At 37.3% G+C, this 24,835-nt stretch overlaps 2 protein-coding genes and 1 pseudogene across 2 annotated transcripts; all 3 read right to left on the bottom strand.

Moving 5' to 3' along the window:
- Positions 1-471: 471 nt before the first annotated feature.
- On the bottom strand, positions 472-14,471 carry limd2 (LIM domain containing 2). The gene is made up of 4 exons (XM_026206852.1): positions 14,238-14,471; positions 5,284-5,328; positions 4,773-4,909; positions 472-4,297 (listed from the first exon to the last, which is right to left on the bottom strand). The coding sequence occupies exons 1-4, from the start codon at positions 14,238-14,240 to the stop codon at positions 4,138-4,140; spliced, it is 345 nt and encodes a 114-aa protein (XP_026062637.1). The 5' UTR covers positions 14,241-14,471; the 3' UTR covers positions 472-4,137.
- A 3,537-nt stretch (positions 14,472-18,008) lies between these two features.
- Positions 18,009-19,461, bottom strand: LOC113053932 (uncharacterized; annotated as a pseudogene).
- A 3,224-nt stretch (positions 19,462-22,685) lies between these two features.
- LOC113046015 (zona pellucida sperm-binding protein 3-like) lies at positions 22,686-24,684 on the bottom strand. The gene is made up of 8 exons (XM_026206841.1): positions 24,024-24,684; positions 23,825-23,946; positions 23,647-23,750; positions 23,401-23,578; positions 23,206-23,323; positions 23,046-23,137; positions 22,881-22,969; positions 22,686-22,801 (listed from the first exon to the last, which is right to left on the bottom strand). Exons 1-8 carry the CDS (start codon positions 24,612-24,614, stop codon positions 22,740-22,742), a joined length of 1,356 nt encoding a protein of 451 aa, XP_026062626.1. The 5' UTR covers positions 24,615-24,684; the 3' UTR covers positions 22,686-22,739.
- Positions 24,685-24,835: the final 151 nt, after the last annotated feature.

The following is a 24,835-nucleotide window of genomic DNA, read 5'->3' as shown; positions in this document are numbered from 1 at the left end:
ATGGGTCCAGCATTTATTTACAACATTCACGTGACTTTTTTAACAACAATGAAAGCGCTGACAGTCGCGAGACAAACTAAATTATCCACATATTCGTTTCTCTCTGCCGTCTGTTATATCTATTTGCTGGATTTTCTTGACATTTTAAAGAACATATTTTAGTCTTTTTTTATCATCACTTAATAAAACCATTGAGAATTGTTTTCCGTACAGTTTTTTGGAAGTTTTTGCTGTCCGTGTTTGTAATTTTTATTTTTCTAAATATGTAAAAAAAAAAAAAAAAAAAAAAAAAAAAAGGTTAGTTATTTTCGTAAATCAATTATAAAAAAGAAAAGTTAACTTTTATATAACATTTTCATTTTATTTTATTCACTGTAAGGAAACACCAACATATTTATTTTTTTACTCCAAAGGTGTGTAAAAAAAATCAAGAAATATGAGGAGAAAAGGACGAGTCAACAACGTGGAAAGTGAAAGAAAGCAAAATTACATTTTATTATAAACTGTTGTAGCAGTTGAACTAGAGGGCTGATAAAAGTATTTAAGACAAAAATAAACCTGATGGGGGACAGAAAAGACAAGTAAAGAGCCAAGACCTCCTTCTGCTTTAAGGCCACCTTGTTCCACTGATCAAGTTTTAGATATAGAGTAATACACTTTGCGTACATTTGTTTACATCTTTTCTCACTCTAAGTATGCAGACAGTGTCAACAGCATTTAAAAATAATCTTTTCGAACCTTAAATATCCATACATTTACAAAGACACACTCACATTTCAAGAACTACAAATCCATTGGAAAAGAGCAAAGAAGAGTGTACCTTTTACCTGTTTGTTCTGTAGTTTATAAAAGACAGCAAGTGTTTGCAGGATATTGTGTCATTTGTACCTTGTCTTACTGTGTGCAAACACAACTAACGTAAAACACAGTGATTTGTGTCTGTGGAAAGTTTGTTCCAAATTTAAAATCACATTTGGTCAGAAAAGAAAATGCATTGTAAATAAGTCCAAATCATTTACAGGTGCAACATTTTCAGAAAGTAACGATATTGATTATGAAATTTTAAAAAGCTGATGAATTTGGGGGGGAAACTCATAAGCTGGAAAGAACTTGTTCAAGGATCTGAAGCAAAAATGCAACAAAAATGATAAGGCTTAATATGAAAAAAATAATTTCTGTTCCTGCCAAGAGCTTTCATTGATTCATCTAAACCTCGCAATGCATTTTGATTTCACTGTCATCTTAAATCCATGCATACACAGGGACTTTTGTGACGTTCAAGTTGTTGAAAATTTTTGGATGATTTTCAATGGCTTAGCAAGTCTTAATGGAGAATCTCCTCAGACATAAAAAACAAAAGGCCATTGCACTGGAAGGCAGACACAACAAACACAAGCTACTATCATAGCAATAAAACTAAAGGCAAAACTATTTACAAATCACTTCTTTATGGCATTTAATAAAGGGATCATGAACTGAGAAATCCAATTTCCCTTGATCTTTTGACATATAACAGGTCACTGTACTATAAAAACGTCCTTTAAGTTTCAAAACTCAAAAATGTCTTGTTAGTTTAAAAACAGCTTTTACTTAAACCAAGGCCAGAAAACAACTCGTTGTGGAATGTGCCACTTTATGATGTAATAGTGTGGCTAAGCACCGCCTCCGCAAAAGATCATCAACGCCTGCTTCAACATCACTACCTCTTTAGCCACGCCCACTGTTACTCACACTTGTTGTTGAAGGAGAAAAAATTGCCTACTAGAGAGAACCAAACAGAGGATTACTGATGACATTACAAGATTACAAGAAAAATAGCCTTCTTTGCAATCCTAACTTATCTAGATCGAGTGGGAGGGCTGTTGCGTTATGCCGTGAATCAGTTTCTCTTTCATGTCAGAATCGGCGCGAATGCTTGTACGTCAGAAATGGCAGTTCATGACCCCTTTAACAAATACAGAAATATCAGAATAGCTTTACCATGTTACACTATAAAAGCAAAAAGCAATATTAAAACACAGAGGCATTTCATTCATTAAAAGAAACAACATGATGGCATTAATGATGTTTGTACACAAATACATTAACCACCGGAGAGGTCACAGCTTATGGCCACAGTGACAATTCACAAGTCACAGTTTCACGCTGACATGTGCATATAAAACCTGGCATGAAAGTGTTCATTTAGATGTACAGTACCCCCTTTTTACTCAACCTCTTGCTAACTGTTTGTCAATTTAGAGTTAAAAGTGATTAATGATAAACTGGCTAGGGGTGACACTGTTGTATCATAACACATCCATATTCCTGAGCAATGCTTCGGAGCCACACAGTTACTTATGTACTCAAAGTCCCACGAAACCCCATCACAGACACAGAGAAGCCCACAGGAAACAGCTGAAAATCTATGTGATGACAGGAAGTGGTGGAGGGTGGGGGGAGACAACGGTGCAAAGCATCAGATATGTAATTTCCTCTGAGATCTAGTTCCCTGTGAATATCTTAATTTGTTAAACAAGCTTGGTCCCATGCAGCAAGTATAAAGTACAGTGCATCACAGTACATTCACTCTGCTAAGTGGTACTTATGTACAAATGCCTTTGCAAGAAATCACGGAGCAACAATATGAAAAAAAAAAAAAAACATTTGCAGTGCAGTCTGCTTAAAAATTTGACTAAAATAACACATAAGGTATATTTATTTTGATAAAATTAGCATAGATATTACTATATGGCATTAAAAGATGGCCAAGAATAAACAACATTAGGTAAAATAAGAAATATCATCCAAAACACTAGATGGCGCCAGAAAGATGGCTGATATAAGACTAAATTTAAAAAGTTTAAATCTTAATTTGTAATCAGATTAACTCAGAGTGATTAATATTCGGTAAAGGGAATATAAACTCAAATACTATAAGCAAATATTGTTTACACAACTACATTTGGTAAAAGATACCGATTCTTAAAGGGATAGTTCACCCAAAAATGAAAATTCTGTCATTAATTACTCACCCTCATGTCACATAAGACCTTCATAAGACCTTCATTCATCTTCAAACACAAATTAAGATATTTCTGATGAATCCGAGAGCTTTCTGACCCTGCAGACAGCAAGGGAACTACCACATTCAAGGCCCAGAAACGTAGTAAAAACATTGTTAAAACAGTCCATGTGACATATGTGGTTCAAATGTTGCATTTTTTTTCCCACGATGTTTCTGTGCCTTAATGTGGTAGTTTCCTTGAATGAAGGTTTTGCGGGTTTGGAGCAAAATGAGGGTAAGTAATTAATGACAGAATATTCAATTTTGCGTGAACTATACCTTTAACAAGAACGATATTGTCCAATTAGATCACAGAGGCCTGTCTTACAGTATCTGTCAAATACCAATTCTTAATGTTCAAAGAATATAAAAAAAGGGATGAAAAAATGAATGAAAAAGGGAGTTCTTTACAGTAATGTGTACCCTGTAGATTCTCAGATAAAATACCCTGCGCTAGCAAAGCAGACAAAATAAAAGACTAAGGCTGTTAAGCCATTAAGTCTGAAAACAGTACCAACTGCTGTAACTGAAGTGAGGGACAAAAATCAATCATAAAACAAAACATTTAAGTTCACCATGTACATAAAAGACTGCTGTATAATATTGATGCAACAACCCAAAATCTTTACCTGAGTGTATAATCTAAACCATCTTGAAAGCTCTTATGACAGAAAATCAACTGATACTAGTGCTGCCAGACAGGATCGTAATCATGCTAGTAAGTGAATCAACCCACCTATAAGGATACAAAGATTTTGGTCACAATCAACTAACTGTTCACTCCATAACACAAAAAAAAAAAAAAGACAAACACAAAATGCTAAATAAACTAAACAGAGAAGGAAAAGGGTGGGATAAAGAAAAAAAGAAAAAATAAAGAACATCAAACAAAAAAGGGAAGCTATTCGACCCTATCACATGGTGGTATATCTGTGATTGTGGTGTTATATCAAGAAAGCCTGGCTCAACTGCTTGTTGGCTGTGTAAGTGTGTTTGTGTGGATGTGTGTGTTTGTTGACGAGGGCAGAGTATATAAAGGGTCGTCATCACTGGCCAGAGGAGGGGATATGTGCTTTGGAAATCACTGAGGATTATGCCGTCTTGGTGATGCTCTCTGCATCCTTGGAGGCCCAGAGCTCCTTGTGCTGCTTGCGTCCGAAGCCCTCGTCGTAGTTCCCTTTACTCTTGAATAGCTGCTGGAAGTGTGGTTTGCAGTAGAACTCCCCCGCCAGCGCTGCATAGGACCCCAGACTACAGAGCGCAGAAGCCAAGAGATAACGTTAGAAATACAGGAAAAATAATAAATGCTTTACTGCATTAAATTGACAGTCAAGCGACAAATCTTTTGTGACATTATAAATGTCTCAAAGCTGTTCTTTTGAACTTTCTATTAGAAAAAAAAAGTATATTTTCCTCACCAAATCAGCATATTAGAATGATTTCTGAAGGATTATGTGACACTGAAGACTGAAGTAACGGCTGCTGAAAATTCAGCTTTGCCATCAACAGGAAAAATCATCATTTTAAAACGTATTCAAATAGAAAGCAGTTGTTTTAAAATGATAATAAGATTTCACAATTTTACTGTTTGTGCTGTATTTTTGATCAGATACATGCACACTTGGTGAGAAAATGGATTTCTTTCGAAAGAAGACTGTACAAGGCGCGTTTAACTGCTCTCGTTTTTGGTGTTTCCACAGGCTATGCTGGTGAGGAAGTGACTAACCTGAGTTTGGTGTTGCAATGCTTGCAGCAGAAGCACGAGTTATGGAAGATGAGGTTGTTGGCCACCAATCTCTCCATCGGATAAACAGTCTTCTCACATGATGCACACGTCTCCTTCTGTGTCTTGAAACTGAAAGACTGGTAGGAAGCACAGGTAAAACACTGGTTTTTCAATCGAAGAACAGCTCAAAATATCACTTAATGACTTCAGAAATACTTACATTAAGGTACTTCATTTTTGGAGCTTCATCGGTCCTATCTTAATGTTTTATAAAGTAAATACTCTATCACCACATATTTCCGTTTTATTATGCATACATTTCATGTTTTAATCATTAGATTTATTATAAAATAATATGTATAAGATAATAAATGGTTTTGCACATTGAATTTAGTTCAAAACCCCATGGAGGAACAAAACGGATTGATTTACTGCACAAAAAAAGAGTGTTAAGATAGGATTGAAAAAAAAGAAGAAGAGACGAGAAGGATTTGAACATAAAGTGGCATACCTTAGAACGCTGAACGGGCTTGTCATCAGATGTCTTCCTGTTATCCTGCAAACAAAAAGCAAAAAAGAAAAGAAAAATGAAGCCAGTGGTCCTAAGATTGTCACATTATCCATCCAACATCACTACTGTTCTTTTCACCTGACTAACTCCAAAAATGTTCCTTTCCAACCACTTCCTCCAGTCTCTTCTATAGCCCTCCATCTGGCTGTATGCTCTTACAAGCACTTTTTTTCTGTGTATCCACACACATAAATGCATGAAAAGGAATCAATGAAGCCTGGTGAACGTTTCGAACTCAATCAACCTTTGAAATAAAGACCCTGCTCACACACATGCTTTCAGTTTCAGCCAGTCTAAAGCTACAAAATGACATTACATAACACAAGCCCATGTCCCACGGTCAACTCTGCACCAAATATTTGGTAGCGCTTAAAATCAAAACAGCTGCCAGCCTGAACAGGGCACCAAATTATGCACAGGAGAGATAGGAAACTTAAGAACCAAGCCTTTATGATGGATTTCAGACTAAATGCTATTGACAGGGTCCGGGTTTGGGACACACCTGCATAATACTGAAGCAGCAACAAAATACTCTGAAAACAGTCTAAAATGTTAATGCAGTGCAGTCTAAGAATCATCTGCTGAACCGACAGGTTTTTATGTAACTGCTCAGGTCTGTCAGTAAGCCAAGAGCAGCTCTCCACCTCCACTACAGCATCTATACTCATCTCTTTCATGGAAAGCTTGAACAGCAAACAAATCTGCTGGTATAACGGCACACACTTATGCCCACTGTTGGTGTATTCTCTAGTAGTAAAAAATAAATAAAAGAAGGAGTAATATTATTTTCTTGTCTCAGACAGGCAGAGCAAGTATCAGTAATGACCATTATAACACACCAGACATGCATTAACACCACTTTTCACAAATAACAGCCATTATCGAGACGGACTTCAGGCTCTCAACTCCTATACTATCAAAGCCCGGAAATGAGATTACAACCTCTCAGCCTCAACATGATAATATTTGCTTAAAAACAGAATCAGAGAAAAAACATTATCAGTATCAGCTACTAACAAATGCTCTTGAAATACTGCATCTTTTCATTAATTATTTGCTTAGGATCATCCACTTCATTTTTCAATGCGAAAGTGAGCTAATTTGTGATTCATTGGCTGCAAAGTGTAGTAAAAGTTCAAACTATTTTGTCGGACAGTTACTGATCAAAATAACACACACGGAAAAAGGATCATATTAAAAACAAATAGTTTATGGGCAAATCTGATTTGATTTAGTCAAACAACCACTGATTTAAAAAATTTTACTTTTGTTTTTAACACTCAAAAACAAGTTTTTGTAAAACAATAATTTATATTAGGAATGAAACGATTCACTCAACTCACGATTCGATTCTTGATTTTGATTTCATGATTCGATTTAAATCGCTTTGGATAAAACCACCTGCTAAATGGCAAAATTTAAATAGAATGAAAATGTAAATAACAAAACTAAACTGAAATTTTAAAACAAGCCCCAAATCAAATAAAAAAAAGTAACACAAATAAAATAAATCTCTTCATATAAACAAAATAAGGCTTTGCCTGTGCTTTTTCCATTTAAAATTAAAGGCAACCACTGCATTTAAATCATAATACAAACAAAGATGCTGCACACATGCAACATGAGCAGTTTTTAATCTAAATTAAATAATTTTGAAATGGTTTGACTTCGGTTTTGTGAAACCATACATAAAAATATCTACATGAGATGCGGATTCACTCTGCCAGCAGGTGGCGCTTAAAGTGTTTCCTTGGTTTCTGCTGTAAACGTAGTGATCCTGTACTTATGAAGTCTAATCTGCATTATACTGTACAAAGGAAAGATGAAGAGAAAAAATACCATCTAAATTTTTGTAAAGACAGTAAGTTCCCCTCAAACATGCATTCATTTAAACTCCTACCCCTAAATGAATCACGATTTGTTTAGCATTGCAACAGAGTGCATTCCACGCACTGTGACGGTAACAAACACTCACATAGCACAATTCCACGCATTGTAAACCGTAATGGCGACGCTTTGAATCCACCTGGCATCCTAGTTTTCCTCATTTACTTTGTACTTTGTGATCAACAAATAAGGGCTTCACGATAAATCGCATGTGATTGTCATGCGCATCTCGTCAGTAAAGCTGGTTCTGGAGTAATAGTACCAGAAAATCTCCATCACGTGCTTTCAGATGGAAATTATTCAGATGCATTTACTACACAGAGCTGTAGATCAGTGACAAGCTACTCAATATCGCGTTCATTAGATTAATCACATTTGATTATGAATGCGATATTGTGAAGCTTGTCAGTCTTTTTATTAATGCCATTTATGTCTTTGTTAATAAAGTACATAGCACCAGTCAACTAAATCAATGTAAAATGGCAAAGATGAATGCACTTTTGAAGGTTGAATGTAAGGGAAATTTAATTTTGGAATTTATGTGGTCTAATGTAATAATGTTGTTCATGTTCATGATTAAATTTTATTGCTGTAATTAATTGATAGCATTAACAAGATGACCCGTTGAATTCATGTTGGAAGCGATGACTGATAAATGTATTTTTAGTCCAGTACCTGTATATGAGATTAGTATTGACCAAGTTCAGAGGCTTCATATGTGGATCAACTTACTATGTTATGTATTTTCATCAGTTTCAACATGAAAAATGTTGAAAAACTTTCATATTGATTCAATGGATTTATTCCATTTTGAGAAAAAAAAGTATCAAATATTTATTGCATGTATGCATGCATGTATGTATGTGTGTGTGTGCAGTAAAATGAAAAGCCAAAATAAGCACTTTTTTTCTCCCGTTTTTCGTAACTCTTTAGATCACACGCAATAATACCAACAACATTTTTGATTTCATTCCAGTTTTGCTGTGAAAAAGATGCTTTCAATAGATCTGCAATGCAGTTTCAAAGCATGTGTCACAAAGGGAAGTGCAATGTGTATATGCACTGGCTTGTGAAGTGTATTATTATACATTATATAATGTGGTCATCCCCTAGAAGTCAATAAAGAAAGAACCATTTACTATGTATTGGCCAGTGCTTAGCAGTAAAACGAGAAGCCAACATGATTCAACTTCAGATCTGATAAAGTCACAACACACCCTGAGTGCAAGACAACCCTCAGCCCACTTCCTGTTTCAGAACGTTTGTGTAACATTTTTGTTTACGAGCCATTTACATATTTGTGTGAACTGTATTTAAAATCAAAGAAAATCAAAAACACCATTTACATTTAAAGAAAATGGTGCAAAAGGAGCCATTTTCTGTTACTCTATTTCTATTACTACAAAAAAAAAAAAAAAGTTTTAGGCACTTTCTGTCTTCTAGTTAGCAAAAGTGCAATAAAATAATGCCACAAACTAATAAATCCAAAACAAAGATGCTCATGTCAGTCACAGTTGAAATGGTGTCAAAAACGGGATTAGAGATGTGTGAGTGTGTTATTACACACATAATAGAAGCACACAAAGTAATGGAGCAGGGTACTATCTCAGCGTGTGCCATCTGTCCCTTATTGCCTTATTTGTACATAAGATGGAGAAAAACGCACTCTCTCAGCACACACATACAGATAGCACTGCTGCCCAACCGTCTGCACTGTAGCAGGAAGGAGTGATGACACATCTTCTTCCTGTGCTCTACTCTGATGCACTTTATGATGATGGGGTCCAATCCACCTTCCCTAGAGACCCTCAAAAGTCAGTCATCAGCTGACCTGCAAACTGAGACACAGCTTGAGTGCTGTATGTACAGTATGCCATATATGCAGTCATAAGACCCTGAAGATCACTGCATTACAGTTTACAGAATCTCTGTGTTTCACAATAACACTCTCAGAAAAGAAAAAAAACACCATGTTCTCCCTTGTTTCAAAATACTGCATTGCGTGTAAATGTCATTTAAAAGAAATAAATGCAACCACGCCATTAGATATAAAGTAATCATTGAGGTGTGGAATAATATATATATATATATATATATATTTGTAGTAGGACGGGTGTTTTGGACATTATAAAATAAAATAAAAATATAATTATTAAAAAAATTTGAACAGTATTTAGAATATTTAAAATTACAACATTATGACCTAGGGGTGGCACGGTTCACTGATAAAAAATAAAAAAATAAATAAAAATAAAAACGTTCGGTTCACCACACACGGTTTGGCACACGCTGGGACCGCGGTTCAACCTAAATCTGACAAAGCATCTGTAATATGGTTTGCTATAAATAACATGTAGGCCTAAAACAAACAGGGTTCAGCTAATATGGGTTTCTGTTGATGGATGTGTACTCTGGCTTCCCAAACATTACAACAACAGCGATGAAGGGAGAAAAAAAAATCCTGCACAAATCATTCACCTTTGTTCAACGCAAATCCCGTATTCTGGAATATGAGCAGTCATTTAATCCGTCATAACCCGGGTGGTGATATCACGCGTTCACAGAAGAGATCTGAACAGCACATGTTAATATAGGTTTAAACTAAACTAATTTAAGCTTTGTCAGTTTAAACATTGAAACGCATTTGTGCTTGCACGCAGTGAGAAGATTTGTGCGTGCGCTCATCCAAAGTGCGCAAACCTGCGCCTCAGAACGCACACAAATATTAAGCTCTGTCTTAAGTATTGCGTTTAAATGGACAAATTCAGACAAAAATATGGTCAAAATGCTTGTCTTGGTAAGTATACTACAGCAGACATAGCATGTATTTACATAATATGTATTTATTTGTGCTGTTGCTTGTAGTTGGATAGAATATTCTTCTTTTTTTTTATTCGTTTTTTCCATAAACATAGCACATACTGAACTGTAGTGAAACGGTGACTCTAAAACCATGAAACAAACCGAACCGTGAAAATGTTGAACAGTTCCACCCCTAATATGGCCCAGTTCATATACATATTTGAACCTTTGCTCCTTCCTCAGACACTGACAGATTTGTGATGCCCTGCCGTTACCAAAAGTCAGTATTTTACTTTCTCTCCCACAGCCACAAGCGGTGCAAACACAACATTCCCTCTCCATTACTCTTCCTTTCTGGTACCTGACCGCAGACTGTCTTTTAATCTTATTAACTGGACAAAATCCCATCAGCTGCAGAAGTTCAGTCGACTGAGGAGGCAACAACCATCATGTGGTCATCAACTCACACAACCTCTGTTCGCCTTGTGTCTAATGCATCCTGTGATCATTCAAACAACTTTCAGATGTGATCTGGGATGCACAGGACCAAATTGCATTTGTAGTACAACTGCAAAATCCCACAGAATATCGTCAGTATGCCTGACCAACATGCGGTGACATGCCTATTAGATGACAGTTAATATTAGGTGTAAAAGCCAATCTAATTTGGGCGACCACTTGTGGATGGATCCTCTGGAATACTAGGTAAAAACAGGGCAACCTAAAAAGTGAACCTTTTGGCTGATGTCCTTTTTGCCACAATTTGCCATGTTAACAATTCCCAAAAGAACAAGAGAACAGAGTCGTGTTTACAAGACAAAACTCCTGGCAAAACAGATTTCAAGACATTCAAGCAACCCTGAGGGAGTTTGGCTGGCCTCCATGAATGAGAAGAAATGTTGTAAAAGATGCTGGAGCGCCCATTTTTGCAAACGTCAAGCTATGACTGAAAATGAAATTAACCTTCAGGCACCAAAACACATACATTAATTAATTAGAGTTAGACTTCCTCCACTAGTGCCTATACTGCATTCAGTTTAGATAGATAAGTCACACAAGATACAAACAAAATGCAAATACTCATAGCCTTCGCCTGCCAATTACTCTTTGGATCTACAGATGTATGACATGTTGCATTTGTTTTAAATGAAGGCTTCAGTTTGGCTTAGTCAAATTTCTACCTCATGTTTTGTTTTGTCCCATCATTAGGCCTATTTCCTGGGCTTTAACTGCTTCTACAACCAATATATTTCTCATTTTCGTAAGTCAGAACTGACTGAACACTTGCTGAGATCAGAAAGACCTTGTGTCAGACTGTGAAAGGAGTTGCCTAAGTGTGCAGAAAACACTAGTGTTTAAACACTTCTAAAGAAGAATCTGAAATAATGTGTTGAGCTGCAGACAGGAGCTGATACTGGACTCTACAAATGGATGTGAAACTTTAAATGTGTTGAGGCAGAAAAACAATCTGAAGACACCTGCTCAGTATGTTTTAAAGAGATTGTTTATGGGTAGGGTTGAAGAGAAACAGTCTAATGCTTCATTTGACTCCAGAGCACACCTCTGACCAAGAGAGAGTGCACGGTGTACAATTTCACCTGTTAAAGCTGAAGTGGCGCCTCTAGAACACAGCTGCAAAAAGTCTTTACTTAGATTGGTACTGCTAGGACACATCCCTTTTTTTAAGCCTTTCAAACCAGTTCAGACGGAGTTCGAAACTTGATCTAGGCACTTTGTCATACATCACAAAACACAGCCATCAACATCTAACATACCGTGATCTCATCACACTAAATGGAGTGCCTTTTGCAATCAGAAATCATGAAACATACCCGACAGAATTGCCAAGAGACACTGCTCTGTTCAATGGGATTTGACAAACAATGAGGGGTGGCCAACCTCTTGTCTTTTGCCTTTTCATAGGACATTTCACACACTCATTTTCACACTGGAAAGCTATTTTACCAATGGAAAAAAACTGCTACAAAAGAGCCCTAGAGGTGTCTAACGTGACTTGTCTCATGTTGCGTCAAACTAAATGCCAGTAAGAGCTTGACAGGCCAAACATATAGTAATAACTGACACTAAAATCCCGGCATTTACATAAAAAATACATTTTACAAATTTCACATACATGAACCAATATTGAAGTCAAAGAAGTTCTGCTGGGACACCACAGATAACCACTACCCTGACTACAGCTAGTCACTCAGTGGAAAGTTCTATTTAGGCCTTTGGATCGAGCCTAATTTCTTATTTTTCTCCATATAAGGAGATATTTTTTTGTGAGTAAAAACGGGTTCCATTATCACTCTGCAGAGGCTGTCCCAGAGTCCTTGTTGGCATAATTTCATTAGCATGAAGATCTAAGAATAGTCAAGAGACTAAGAGGAGACCATGGACTAGAACCTCAGTGTGTGACTCAGCTCAAACATGAACAATTACTGATGCCCAGCATGCAAAAACACTGTACAAAAGAAAACACTGCATTTGATGCTAGACTTGAACAGACTTGAATGAATCAACACACCTATGCCCATGATTAAATAATCTGATGTTTTTATGAATGAGATTTTGAAAAGGAAAAAAAGAAAAACTCCGGATGTTTTCTTGCAGCATCTCACAAAAATACCTTTAAGCTCCTGCAATTTACAACGGTCTGAAATGCCTACACGGTGTGTGTGTGTGTGTGTGTGTGTGTTTGTATATGTGTGTATATATATATATATATATATGAACGTTGACGCCGCAGGCTGTCATCTCCACATAAATATTCCGTGTATACTATCTTTGGGGCTTAGTTTCACCCAAAAACCCTGAGGAACTCCAGCAAAAAAGATTGACACCTCTAATTAAAGAAGGCATCATTAAAAAGCAACACTCCAAAAGAGATCACATTTAATTTTATCTCATCTTCTTAAGCATTCGCAATCTCTCAAGCATATCGTTTGCTGAAACGCATTTTCCTTGTGCTGCTGAATGCCCAATGGACCCAATTTAACTGAGAACGTACATATGTTTGATAAGACAATCCACTGCCAGATGGTGATCCCTAACCACAAAACACAGTGCCACTATCACTAATGACAGCAACCAAGAGTCCAAAAAAAAAAAACTAAAGATGCTCTTCAACTTTGATTCAGTAGTGATATTTACTGTAAAACTGGGACTCTACTCTGGAGTATGCAGAATGGAAGAGTCAAAGTGGAAGTCAAAACATCTACATTTCCTCTCACAAAATAGCTTTTTAAAAGGGTTTTTTTATTTTTTATTTTAATTTTTTTTTTTGCTGATGCTTGGCAGGAGTTAAACAAACATGTTGCCATGACAACATTAGGCCGAGATTCACTGGTGTATATCAAAAACATTTACATAACTTTCCACATAAAACCTTTGCTTAGTCCTAGTCACTGCTTTCCATGATACAATGTCAAAATAAAGGATGTTGGTCTATTAAAGTTCTGGGTAAATTTGGGTTAAGGAGTAATTAATGTCAACGTCTCAATTAATAATGTCACACAAAGAAACAAACAGAATGTGAAACCTGGATACACTACAAGTCACTTTGTGTCTGCGAAATGAAGAAATGTAGACGGGAACAGAGAGCAGAAAAGATGCATTAGAACACAGACATTCTGGGCTACGCAATTTTATGTAATCGAGCATCATATGCAAAAAACAGCAAAAATGCACGGCCACACTGCGAGGATGTACGATAAATATTAAAATGTATTTATATTTAAATTAATTTAATGTAAATATTTACAAATTCAAACAAACCCCGTGTACGTTTACGACCGACTCGGTACGAAAGAACCGCTCCACCTTTCCGTGAACTAAACTGGGTCGACGGCTTTGTTTTTGGACGTTCTTACCTTTTCGGTCTTAATTTATCTGGAAACACTCATCTTCAAGAAGACACATGACAGCTCTGGACCCAGAAACCTAACGTTAGCCTCTCACAACACAGGTCTGATTGGTATTCATTTTCTGTATCCAATATCAACGCTCCCTTAAATAACATCTCTACAATAAGCAAATAATCTGAAATGATGGATTACTGCATCAGCAGTGAATTTCAGACCAGTATTCTACATTAGCTCTTGATAGCTCTCTAGCTAGCGGACTCTGCACCTCACCACAATAGACGGTGAGGGGGTCGCTGGGTTCACTGGCTGCATCTGAATCAAAGCGGAGAAACTCACCATCTGGGTCTCCTTATCAGTCTGCTGAAGAGAAAGGGGGTGAGAGATCTGCTGGCAGGTCGAGCCGCTCACTGTGTGCCAGTCGGTTGAAATCTCATTCGTTTCCTCCGCTGGTCTAAACGATTGACTTCTCCGACTGAGCTAAAAGAAATGTACGTTACCAGTACACGCTGCGATCATGCGGGCAATCTAGAGCGCTTGACGTGCTCCCCCACCTCACGCTTTTCAACGGACGTTTTTTTTCTTTCAGCTGTATGTCGCAAGCGATTGGACGCAGCTCCTCGCGCTCTCCTCCCACCTCAGAATTTCCGTTTATTTTCTGATGAGACTTTTGCAAGAAATAGCCGGATTTCGCCCATTTATTTTCCGTAGTTTTTATTAAATCGGTAGTGACTAATATATGAGGTAAATAGAGGCGATTAAACATTTTTGGCCATCATCATGTATATAACAAAACAATAAGAACACTTTGAAATAAATCATGTATATAACTATTCAGCTTCTTCGACTGACAGTCTGTACAACTTAATCAATAATATTGAAGGATTAGTAATTCTCAACGTCATGTCTTTCCAGTATGGTGCCCGTGAGGTGGCATGGTCTGTTTCACTTAGTTTTGTCGTGGCCATAACATAATAACTCGCGCGGGACTATGATAATGTGTCGTTGGCACGAGATATTAATTTGGGGGAATGTCATATCAACTCGTGGGAACGTGATTATAATGACTCGTGACCACTAGATCATAGGTAAGGATCACAGGTAAGGACATTCTTATGTCGTGGCCTTGAGATGCTACGTTTAGACAAATGACATTCATTTCTTGTGGCCATGAGTTCTTGTGTTGAGGGAACAATATATTTTTATAATTTCTCAATGAAACAATATAGTATTTATAATTACAGACTAATTAGTCGAAATAAAAATATATAATTACAGTCTAATTAGCCAAAATTAAATTAAATGTTACATATGTTACGTTTTTTATATTATGCACTTTATGTAACATTTATTCTTTATAAACTTCATTTGAATGCTGACTATCACACGTAATACAGTTTGGTAGCCAAGGCCTTTGGTTAATAAAATAATTTCTTAATTCAGTGCCTCTCTGATAATCCAAGGCTGATATGCTCAAACAGGTTTGTTTACATATTAAATCGACGTCGTTCGCTCAACATCTCGAGGCCACGAGATAAGGATGTTGTATACCTCGACAAAATGATCTCATGGCCACGACATAATATGCATTCTCACAAGTTAATATGATGTTCTCACAAATTAATATCTCATGCCCATGACATATCACGTTCCCATGAGTTATGTTGCGGCCACGACAAAACTAAGGGAACTGACCAGGTCACATTCAGGCACCGTATTCCAGACCTCTATGGCTTTTTTTTCTTTGGAAACTTTAAGGAAAATTAGCAGAATCATGCATAATCTTGTATATTTTTTTCCATGCAATGACAGGTTGTCAACCTTCAAAAATGACAAATGCCATCAAAGCCTTGTAAATCAGGCCATGCAACTCTTGCAACATTCCAAGTCTTCTGAAGTCATAGAAAAACAGAGAAGAACATAAAAGTTACATTGAAAATATTGGTAGATTTAGACCATGACATACTAATTTGTTACTAAAAATGTATGTAAAAATTAAAGAGCAAACTAACAGATCTTTGGTATATGGAGAGAGAGAGATAGGAACATGAAGACCTTATTAGTGATCAACTGTTAGTGAGGGGTGACTCTGGCTTATTGGAAACAGATGTTCAAGAGTCACATTTCATAGCAAAGGGAGGTACTGAGCATTTTAGTGTAGCATTCAAGAAAGTAATATAATGGGGAAAAAACTAAGTATCTACCATCTACTGGGAAGACACCAGCATTGCAGCTGGGAAATGAGGCTATATATAAAATGAAAGATTAAGATTTTTGTTTTGGTTCTTAAATGCCTCAAAACAACCTTAGTTTGGCCTGCATAACAGGTTATTTGGTCTATATGGAATCACCTATGGATTGTTAAACAGATGAGTTGGGCCAATTCAGTATGTTAATAAGAGACTGTAGTTGCACTTTTATTTTGGAAAAAATTTGGCACGTCATGCTTAAAGTTGTTCAAATCTACTGGGCAGAAAAATTTGAGACGACCTCATTGATGCTTAATTTGAATGCCTCTGGAAAAAAAAAATATTCAGTTATAAATGAATTACAAAGTATATTGAAGTATACTTTACAAGAAAATACTTCAATCTAATTGCATTTGCCCATTTTGATGTAGGACAAAATATTTTGTCAGTGATATAAATGTTTTAAGATGGTAGTGCAAGCAAATTTAGTTTTAAAGAAGAAAAAAAAACCCTGCCACAACAAATTAGACAAGAAAATGTCCATTTGCAACAATTAATGGAGTGCTGATTGCTGCACACACATGCACATGCAAGCATTGTCAAGGTAATAATTGGTCAGACATACACTTCATCAAGAAAGTTACAAACACTTATAGAAGACTGGGAGTAGGGCATAGAGATGCTCTCTTCGGTTTAGAATTCACCCCAAGATGACTGCACATTCTCTGTAAAGAGCAGATGTATCTATACAATAGACAGTGATCAGCAATACTACAGAAGTCTATACCTTCTGAACACACAAAAAAAATCATGGACATGATTTGGATATGTTAAAGAGTCCAAAAAAAAATAGTCTTACCTTCTTTGTGGTCAAATATGACCAACATAGGAAATGAATGGAAATACAAAAAAATAAAAAATAACAGGAGTGCAAAATAGACACCAATCAATAAAAGGAAAAAATACAAAAGGGGCTCTCTCTCACGTGCACACACAGAGAAATGAATTGACTGCAAGAGAATTGTGAGAATATGTGAAATCAATAAATGAAAAAAAAACTAAAGTCGTGCTTTCTCTCTCCCTCTCTCACACACACACACAAATAAACTGGTAAGACTGCATCAGAGGACTTTTTTTTTTTGTTCTCCCAAGTTATTGAAATAAAATCAATAAATAGAAAAAATCCAAAAGAGATTCTCATTCTCTCTCTGTAACATTTATTGAAGTTCATTGAATAAAATATTAATAAAAAAATGTTTTTTATAGGGTTTTGAATGATCACTTTTCATTCCTTATTTTGTTAGATTTTTTAATTATCAAATACTGAGTAACAAAAATGCTTTCTAGGTGTTCGTTTTCTAACAAGATTTTAATGTTTGACTGTAATCAATGTAAAACCTGATACTTATCTAACCAAAAATATCTAATCTAATATCTAAACCTTGACAAAAAGTAATCTTTTAGAATGTCTAGATATAGATCTAAATGCAAAAACTAAATAAAGAAGAGATGTGGTCTAAAAAAAAAAACTATGGGAATCCAAAAGCCTCTGTATACATCTATATAGGGTGCTAATACAAGAGGTTACGCAACATTACACACGTTCTTATTTATTTTTTAATGCCTCCAGACTGACAAATTCTCATGTCAAAAAATTTATTTTAATTGCTTTCACCATTTAAATGCGAAATATTGCATAGTAACTAAATAAAGAGCTAAAGAATATATTAATTCTAATGGAGAAAATAGATCATTAAAATCGTATAATTATTGCATAGTATCATAAAATTCCCTAAAAATCATAAATAATAATCAAAAATATTATTGAACAAAATATATTACATCGGTTTTCCTGAAAAAAAAAAAAAAAAGTACATTTCAAGGCTTTGGTCACTTTTGACCGCAAAGGTAAGTTTGACTCCTAAACGAAGAGGGCCAGAGGGTTAAGAAGCTGATCACTTCCACTCATAATGCCACAGGTTGTCTCGCAGCAGCCGCACACCTGATCATTCTCGTCGGCAGACACCCACCTGTCAAATAAACCAAGCATTAGATTCTCACACCATTACTGGGGAACTTTAATTCGGCATGGCAACATAATGATTAGCAGAGAAGGAGCAAGCTTTCTTCTCAACATTAGTAGGAGTGGATGCTGCAGCCATCTTGAGAACACAAGTGATATACACCTACAAAGAGAAAGTTTACTTGTATACGCCATCCAAACATGCACCCAAGCAACTTATCTACATACATACAAATACACTAATCTCTTCTTGGAATCTGAATGCCTCGAGCTGAAACTGTAGCTTGTCAATTTGTGTTCGGGCCTGTGAGCTTGGCATCAACTACAGGCACCTATGTTTGGAGGGAAATAAAAACCTTCAGACCTTATGACATCACAAGTAAACAGTACAGTACAAAGGACCTTGTCTTACCCATTGTCCTCAATGAAGGAGTATCTGGGGACAGCCCTTGTATCAGGGACCGAAGTAGCCACACAGCGGTCCACAAACAGGTTCATAAGCACAGTATATTACAACTACATTATACCAACCAGTCATGAGCCTGAGGGAGAAAACCAAGAGTTCCTCCGCAACTACACTGCAAATGTTTTTCTAATCTTTCGGTTTAGGTGACTGAAGATAAAATCATCTATACATTCTCCATCCACACCCCAAAACTGGCTTCATCTGGTGGTCCTATTGTCAGAAGCATTGGTGCAGTAGTTGGAATTGAGTGTCATTATCCAAAGTAAGTGCTGATTTCATTCAGGATACTGGATGTGCTACCATCATAATAAAACAAAAAACTGATTTTGCTAATCAAACCTTACCAATGACGTGCTGCCGCCACACCCATGCAGTTCTGACTCAGAGATGAGCACTTGAGCAGAAAGATCCTCTCTAGTTGTGTTACAACCTCCCAGTGTAAAAGCAGAGGGCATTAGTAGTTGTCCAGTGCCAAAGAAGTCTTTCAGCACTGGAATTCTCTCTGCACTGAGCTGCTACACTTTTGGCAGGGACAGAATGGCACAAGTCAAAAAGAACATCTGGCTGCTTTGGTTCTTCTGGTATGCTTGGAAAACTCCATGTCAGCTTTGCTTCTGGACCCAGCAACAGCTCTTTTAACTGAACACCCAAAAGATCTTGAGAAGGCTCGCCAAAGCCACTCCTAGCTGGTGTCTGGACAGGAAACCTTACTGGTTCAAATAAAGGATTACTGGGGGTAAATCTCTGGGGAACCTGATGGATCTTGTTTTCAATCCATTTAGGAGCTGAGGACTGTTTATGTACTGACTTTCCTTGCCATTGTGCTTCAGTCGAGCAAAATGCAAGCATAAACACAACTCCAAAACAAATGTGCCTCAACCCCATAATCCAAAACCTTCTGATCCTTAAAGCTGAATCTTGATCATTTCCTTTATGTATAGTAGTTAGATGAACTTGGTTCTACTTCTCTAACATCCATTGCCTGGACTTGTTAACTTACTTACACATCCTGCAACAGGTGAAAATCATTCAGTCATCATCAATTAAAGGGAACTGTGTTTTCTGTTCTTAAATTACATTTATAAACAACTTTGATTAATATTATCTTAGTAATTAAGTCAAAAGACTAAACTTGCCTAACTAATTCATGATTGTGTACTTTAATTCAAATTATGAATATTTAAAATAATAAGCTGAAAATACTAAAATACAAAAAGAAATGTCATTCTTCAAGCCATGCTATTCTGCTCACAGAAGTAAATAAGTTACGAACTATTAAGAAGCAAATTATTTTTTCAATAAAGTTTTAATGAATCATTCATATTGCATTCAGAGTGTATATACATAGCATTGCTATACAAATGGTCAATGTTGGAACGCAAATATATATAAGAAATTTGCTTAAGGCACATTATACAAAATCATACTATTATATATAAGAATATTTACCATACACTGTAAAACAACTGACTTGTCATGACTTAAACTATAGATGGACCATATATACAAGTGAAATGTTAACTAACTACACTCAGCCTCGAAATGGCAGAAAATATCATCAGGATTTAGTAACGGATAGCATTAACAAGAATCAACACAGATGTCTCAACTTCAATTACAGAGCAGTTTGCATTATATATTATTACTTAAGACTATTGCAAATGAATGTTGAGAAATGGGCTTCAGTGTGCTTTGTCATTGCCTGCAAAAAAATAATAATAATGCATTGTGCACACACATAAACCCTCAATGCTGAAATGGTTCACTACTGCACTGTCAAAACACACACACGCACATAACAGTAAATAGTCAGATGATTGTTTTAAAAACTTCCACAGGACCACACAGCTATTCAGTTAAATTTGGCCATAGCTATATTCCTTAACACTGATAATCCCAACAGAGGCTCTTTCCCACCATAGATCTGAAGGAAAAACAAATTGTAAGAAATTATCTTAATAATAATAATAACAATTGGGGTCTTAGTTTATAACTGTAAGAAGCTGATCATTTCCTCTCCTCATGCTACAGGTTGTGTTGCAGCAGCCACGCACCTGGTCAGAGTCTTCTGCAGAAACCCACCTGCCAAACAAACAAACAGTAATTACTTGCACAGCCTCATTTACACTGACATCTTGAGTCTTGGTTAATACCCATTACAGTTTTTCTCAGTCACTTTGGTGCATTTCTCAAATCAGAAATGAAATTCTCAAAACTATTTGTACAACCTCAATATAGTCTTACCCCTTAAAACATCTAGTCTTTAATTCATTGTATAGTCATTAAATGCAAAAAGGTTAATCTAGTTGTCATAAACTGCCCAAGCACATTTTTTATTTTTACACATTAGTATTAGATTTATTTGTAAATTAAACATGAATTGTGCAAGTGAATCTTGACTAATGAAGAAAATGTAGATCAACCAATGATAAACCATTTCTCTGAAATAGCTCAAAGGTTCATCTCATGAATCTTCAGTTAGAAAGCATATACTGTATAGACAGAGGACAACACAAGAGTTACAAATTCAGAAAATTTGCTGATTTTCATCTTTGTGCCAATATTGAGAAATGCACTTACTGTTTTGCAAATGTCAAGAATGATTTGAGAAATGTACCAAAGCGACTGAGAAAAACTGTAACATAATTAACAAGCTTTCTGCTCAGGACTTGGGGTGGTTTCTGCAGCCACCTTCACAATGCATGTTATATAAACCTGCAAAGACAGTTGTTAGCACACTATGGAAGCAAACCCAATAGCATAACTTTGTTTTAAAAAGTGGGTGGGACAGGAGTGAGTGTATGTCAAGGCAGTCACCACAACTGGTGAATTTAACAGTATTCGGGTGCCTAAAAATCCTGAATTTAGTTCTTACCTTGGATAGTGACTCAATACGAACCACGGTTCCTGACAATAGGACCACCATATGAAGCATATTGTGGAGTGTAGTTGGAGAACATATAGACAAGCTCATTTTCAGTCACCTAAAGGGTTAAGCAGTGAAGTAGTTGCTCAAAGAAACCTACACACACACATAATGGAACCATAACAGCACTATTGGTGTGCCGCCACATGCATGCAATTCTGACTCAGAGATGAGCACTTGAGACGAAGGATCCTCTCTAGTTGTTACAACCTCCCAATGTAAAAGCAGAGGGCATTAGTAGTGGTCCAGTGCCAAAGAAGTCTTTCAACACTGGAATTCTCTCTGCACTGAGCTGCTACACTTTTGGCAGGGACAGAATGGCGCAAGTCAAAAGGAACATCTGGCTGCTTTGGTTCTTCTGGTATGCTTGGAAAACTCCATGTCAGCTTTGCTACTGGACCCAGCAACAGCTCTTTTGACTGAACACCCAAAAGATCTTGAAAAGGATTGCCATAGTCACTCCTGATTAGCATCTGCACTGGAAACCTTTGTGGTGCTAGTACAGGATTAGGGTCAAACATTGAATTCAGGCTGTAGTGAACCTTATGCTGGTTCCTTCAGATAAACCAACAACAAACACCAGTTACAACCCAAAAACTGCTTCCCTTAAAACAATTTTTTTTTTTTTAGATTTATTTTGCAGCCTCCTTCATTTTGGAGGTAACCTAGCTTAAATAACTCCTCCGTTGATTAGTGGAGTACTCCATGACTTCTGGGTGTCTCCAATAAAATAAATATGCTGCTGGGGAGGCTCTGAGAACAGTTTGAAAACCACACACAATTCTAGTTTTCCCCATTTAGTACAAAAAATAAAAATTCTGGGTTGTCAAACTCCATTCCTGAGGAGCCACAGCACTGCTGAGTTTAGTTCCAACCCTACTCCAACACACCCACCATTCAGTTTTCGAATAAGCCTGAAGGGCTTATCAGGTGAGTTTAAACCGGGTTGAAGCTAAACTCTGGTCCTCCAGCAACTCTAAACATCCGTTATAAAGAGATTAATGAGGCAAGAAGGGTTTTAGTATGAATTGGGAATTTGAATCTGAGGTTTTCAAATTAATGACTGTCAACAGCCATTCATTCGTCACCCAAGTTTCTAGGAATTGTGGGTAGGTTGCGTTTGTGGTTCATACTGAGAGCAGCAAAGCCACAGAACAGGATACAAACAGTTGTAGACAAGAGATCACATGTTAAGAATAACTTTAATTTTCTAACAAGAGTCACATGGCATTTCAAGTCATCTTCGGCCATATTCCTTAACATTAATGGGTCCAACAGATGCTTTATCCCACCGCAGATCTGAGAAACAAGACAAACCGTGAGAAAAGTGCTGCATGGAAAGGAGGACAAAAGGAAACCTGAATAAAGAGATACAGACCTTTAAGAACCTGATCACGTCCACTTCTGGTACTACAGGTGGTGTCACAGCAGTCACACACCTGGTGAGAGTCATCTGCAGATACCCACCTGACAAGACAAATCTTTAAGTTTGAACAAAGCTCCAAGTCAGCTGTACACTTATTCAGGGGTGGGGGGTGCATACTCATTAGCAGAGAACGAACAAGCTTTCCATTCAGTACTCATTGGAGCAGGAGTAGTTGTTGCGGACACTTTCAGTGTGCATGTGATGTAGACCTGCAGAGACCGTGGTTTGTAGATCATGGTAGCATATTATACAAAGTGTTGCACAGCTGGTCACATACCAGTCCACTGCCTGCTTGATAGAACCTGAACGTCTCCAACTGAAACTGCAGCTTATCACCTCGAGTTCGGGGCATAAAGTGAGACTTTGAGCCTGTGAGCTTGGCATCAACCAGGCACCTGGGAAAGAAGCCCAGTTAGACAGCTCGCAATACTTGCAGAGATTGGGACACATGTATATGAGGTGCACCACTTACCCACTGTTCTCAATGAAGGAGTATCTGGGGACAGACGCAGGATCAGGGACTGTTGTAGCCACGCAGCTGTCCACAAATACACGGATGGGAACATGGTTGTATGGCTGCACAGATGCCTCAATGTTTAGGATATCACCCAGGAAGTACTGGTTAGAAGGTCTCTCGAACAGCCAGTCATCTGTAAAGATGCCTTTTAGCACAAGTTCACAAGCACTGGCATTTTATTAAACCGCTTGTTATACGAACCAGTCATGAGCCGGAGGGAAAAGACAAAGATCTCCTCTGCAACTGCAGAAGCAGCATATGGGATCCAAATGGGCATTAAGGCAGCGCTACTCACATTATGCTTCCTGCAGAAGAGTTAAAATAGACTGCCATTATATGGAAGTTTAGTACATCCAGGAACCTTGAAATCTGCCCTCACCTTGAATAGTGACACTCGATACCAACCACCGCACTACTGCTCCTAACAATAGGCACACCAGACAAAACCTCTTGTGGGGTGTACACAAGTGTGAACGTATAGACAAACTCCTCTTCAGTCACCTAAAGGAATTAGAAGCAGGTTACAGAAACCATTCAGAACCATAAGTAATTAGGAGAAGGAAGGGGTGAAACCTCACAGTTACTGTACTACTACATCCATGCAGTTCAGACTCAAAGATGAGCACTTGAGCAGAGGGGTCTTCTCCAGTTGCAGTGCAGCCTCCCAGTGTAAACGCAGAGGACTTGTGCAGCTTCCCATTCCCAAAGAAATCTTGCTTCACCTCCACATATACGGAGTTCTCAGCACAACGAGCCGCTACACTTTTGGCAGGGACAGGACGGTGCAACTCAAAAGGAACATTTGGCAGCTGTGGTTCTTCTGGTAGGCTTGGAAATTTCCATGTTAGTTTTTGCACTGGACCCAGCAACAGCTCTTTTGACTGAACACCAAAAACATCTTGAGAAGGCTTTCCAAAGTCACTCTTGGCAGGTTTCTGGACAGGAAAACGAACAGGAAGTTCTTGCGGAGCAAATACAAGGTTACTGGGGTCATATTTCTTAGGAATTGGAGGCTTCCTGGAGTCAGCCTGCTGAACTTGTGACAGCGCCTTAGGAATAAAAGTCTTTGGGGTCAAATTACTAATTTTTCTGCCTGCCCGAAAATATGCTTCAGAATAACCCAGTGCAAAAAGAAACACCAATCCGACTCCAGCTTGCCAGAACCCCATTATTGATACACTTGTGTTTCAATGATGCATTGGGGCTCTACCATCCAAATTTATACAGCTGAAAATCAGCATGGCTCTACCATGACATGCCTTACTTTTCTCTGGACCTGCCTATTTACTCAATTGATATCTCACAGGTGAAAGTCATTGGTTGCTTATCATAAATGACGCTCCATATAATGATATGTTGATTTAGGTGCCAAACTCAATGATTGCTTATT

The sequence above is a fragment of the Carassius auratus genome, chromosome 3 (genome assembly GCF_003368295.1).
Source record: "Carassius auratus strain Wakin chromosome 3, ASM336829v1, whole genome shotgun sequence".
Taxonomy (NCBI): domain Eukaryota; kingdom Metazoa; phylum Chordata; class Actinopteri; order Cypriniformes; family Cyprinidae; genus Carassius; species Carassius auratus.
The sequence above is the reverse complement of the archived record's forward strand: the minus strand, read 5'-3'. Positions and strand labels throughout refer to the sequence as shown.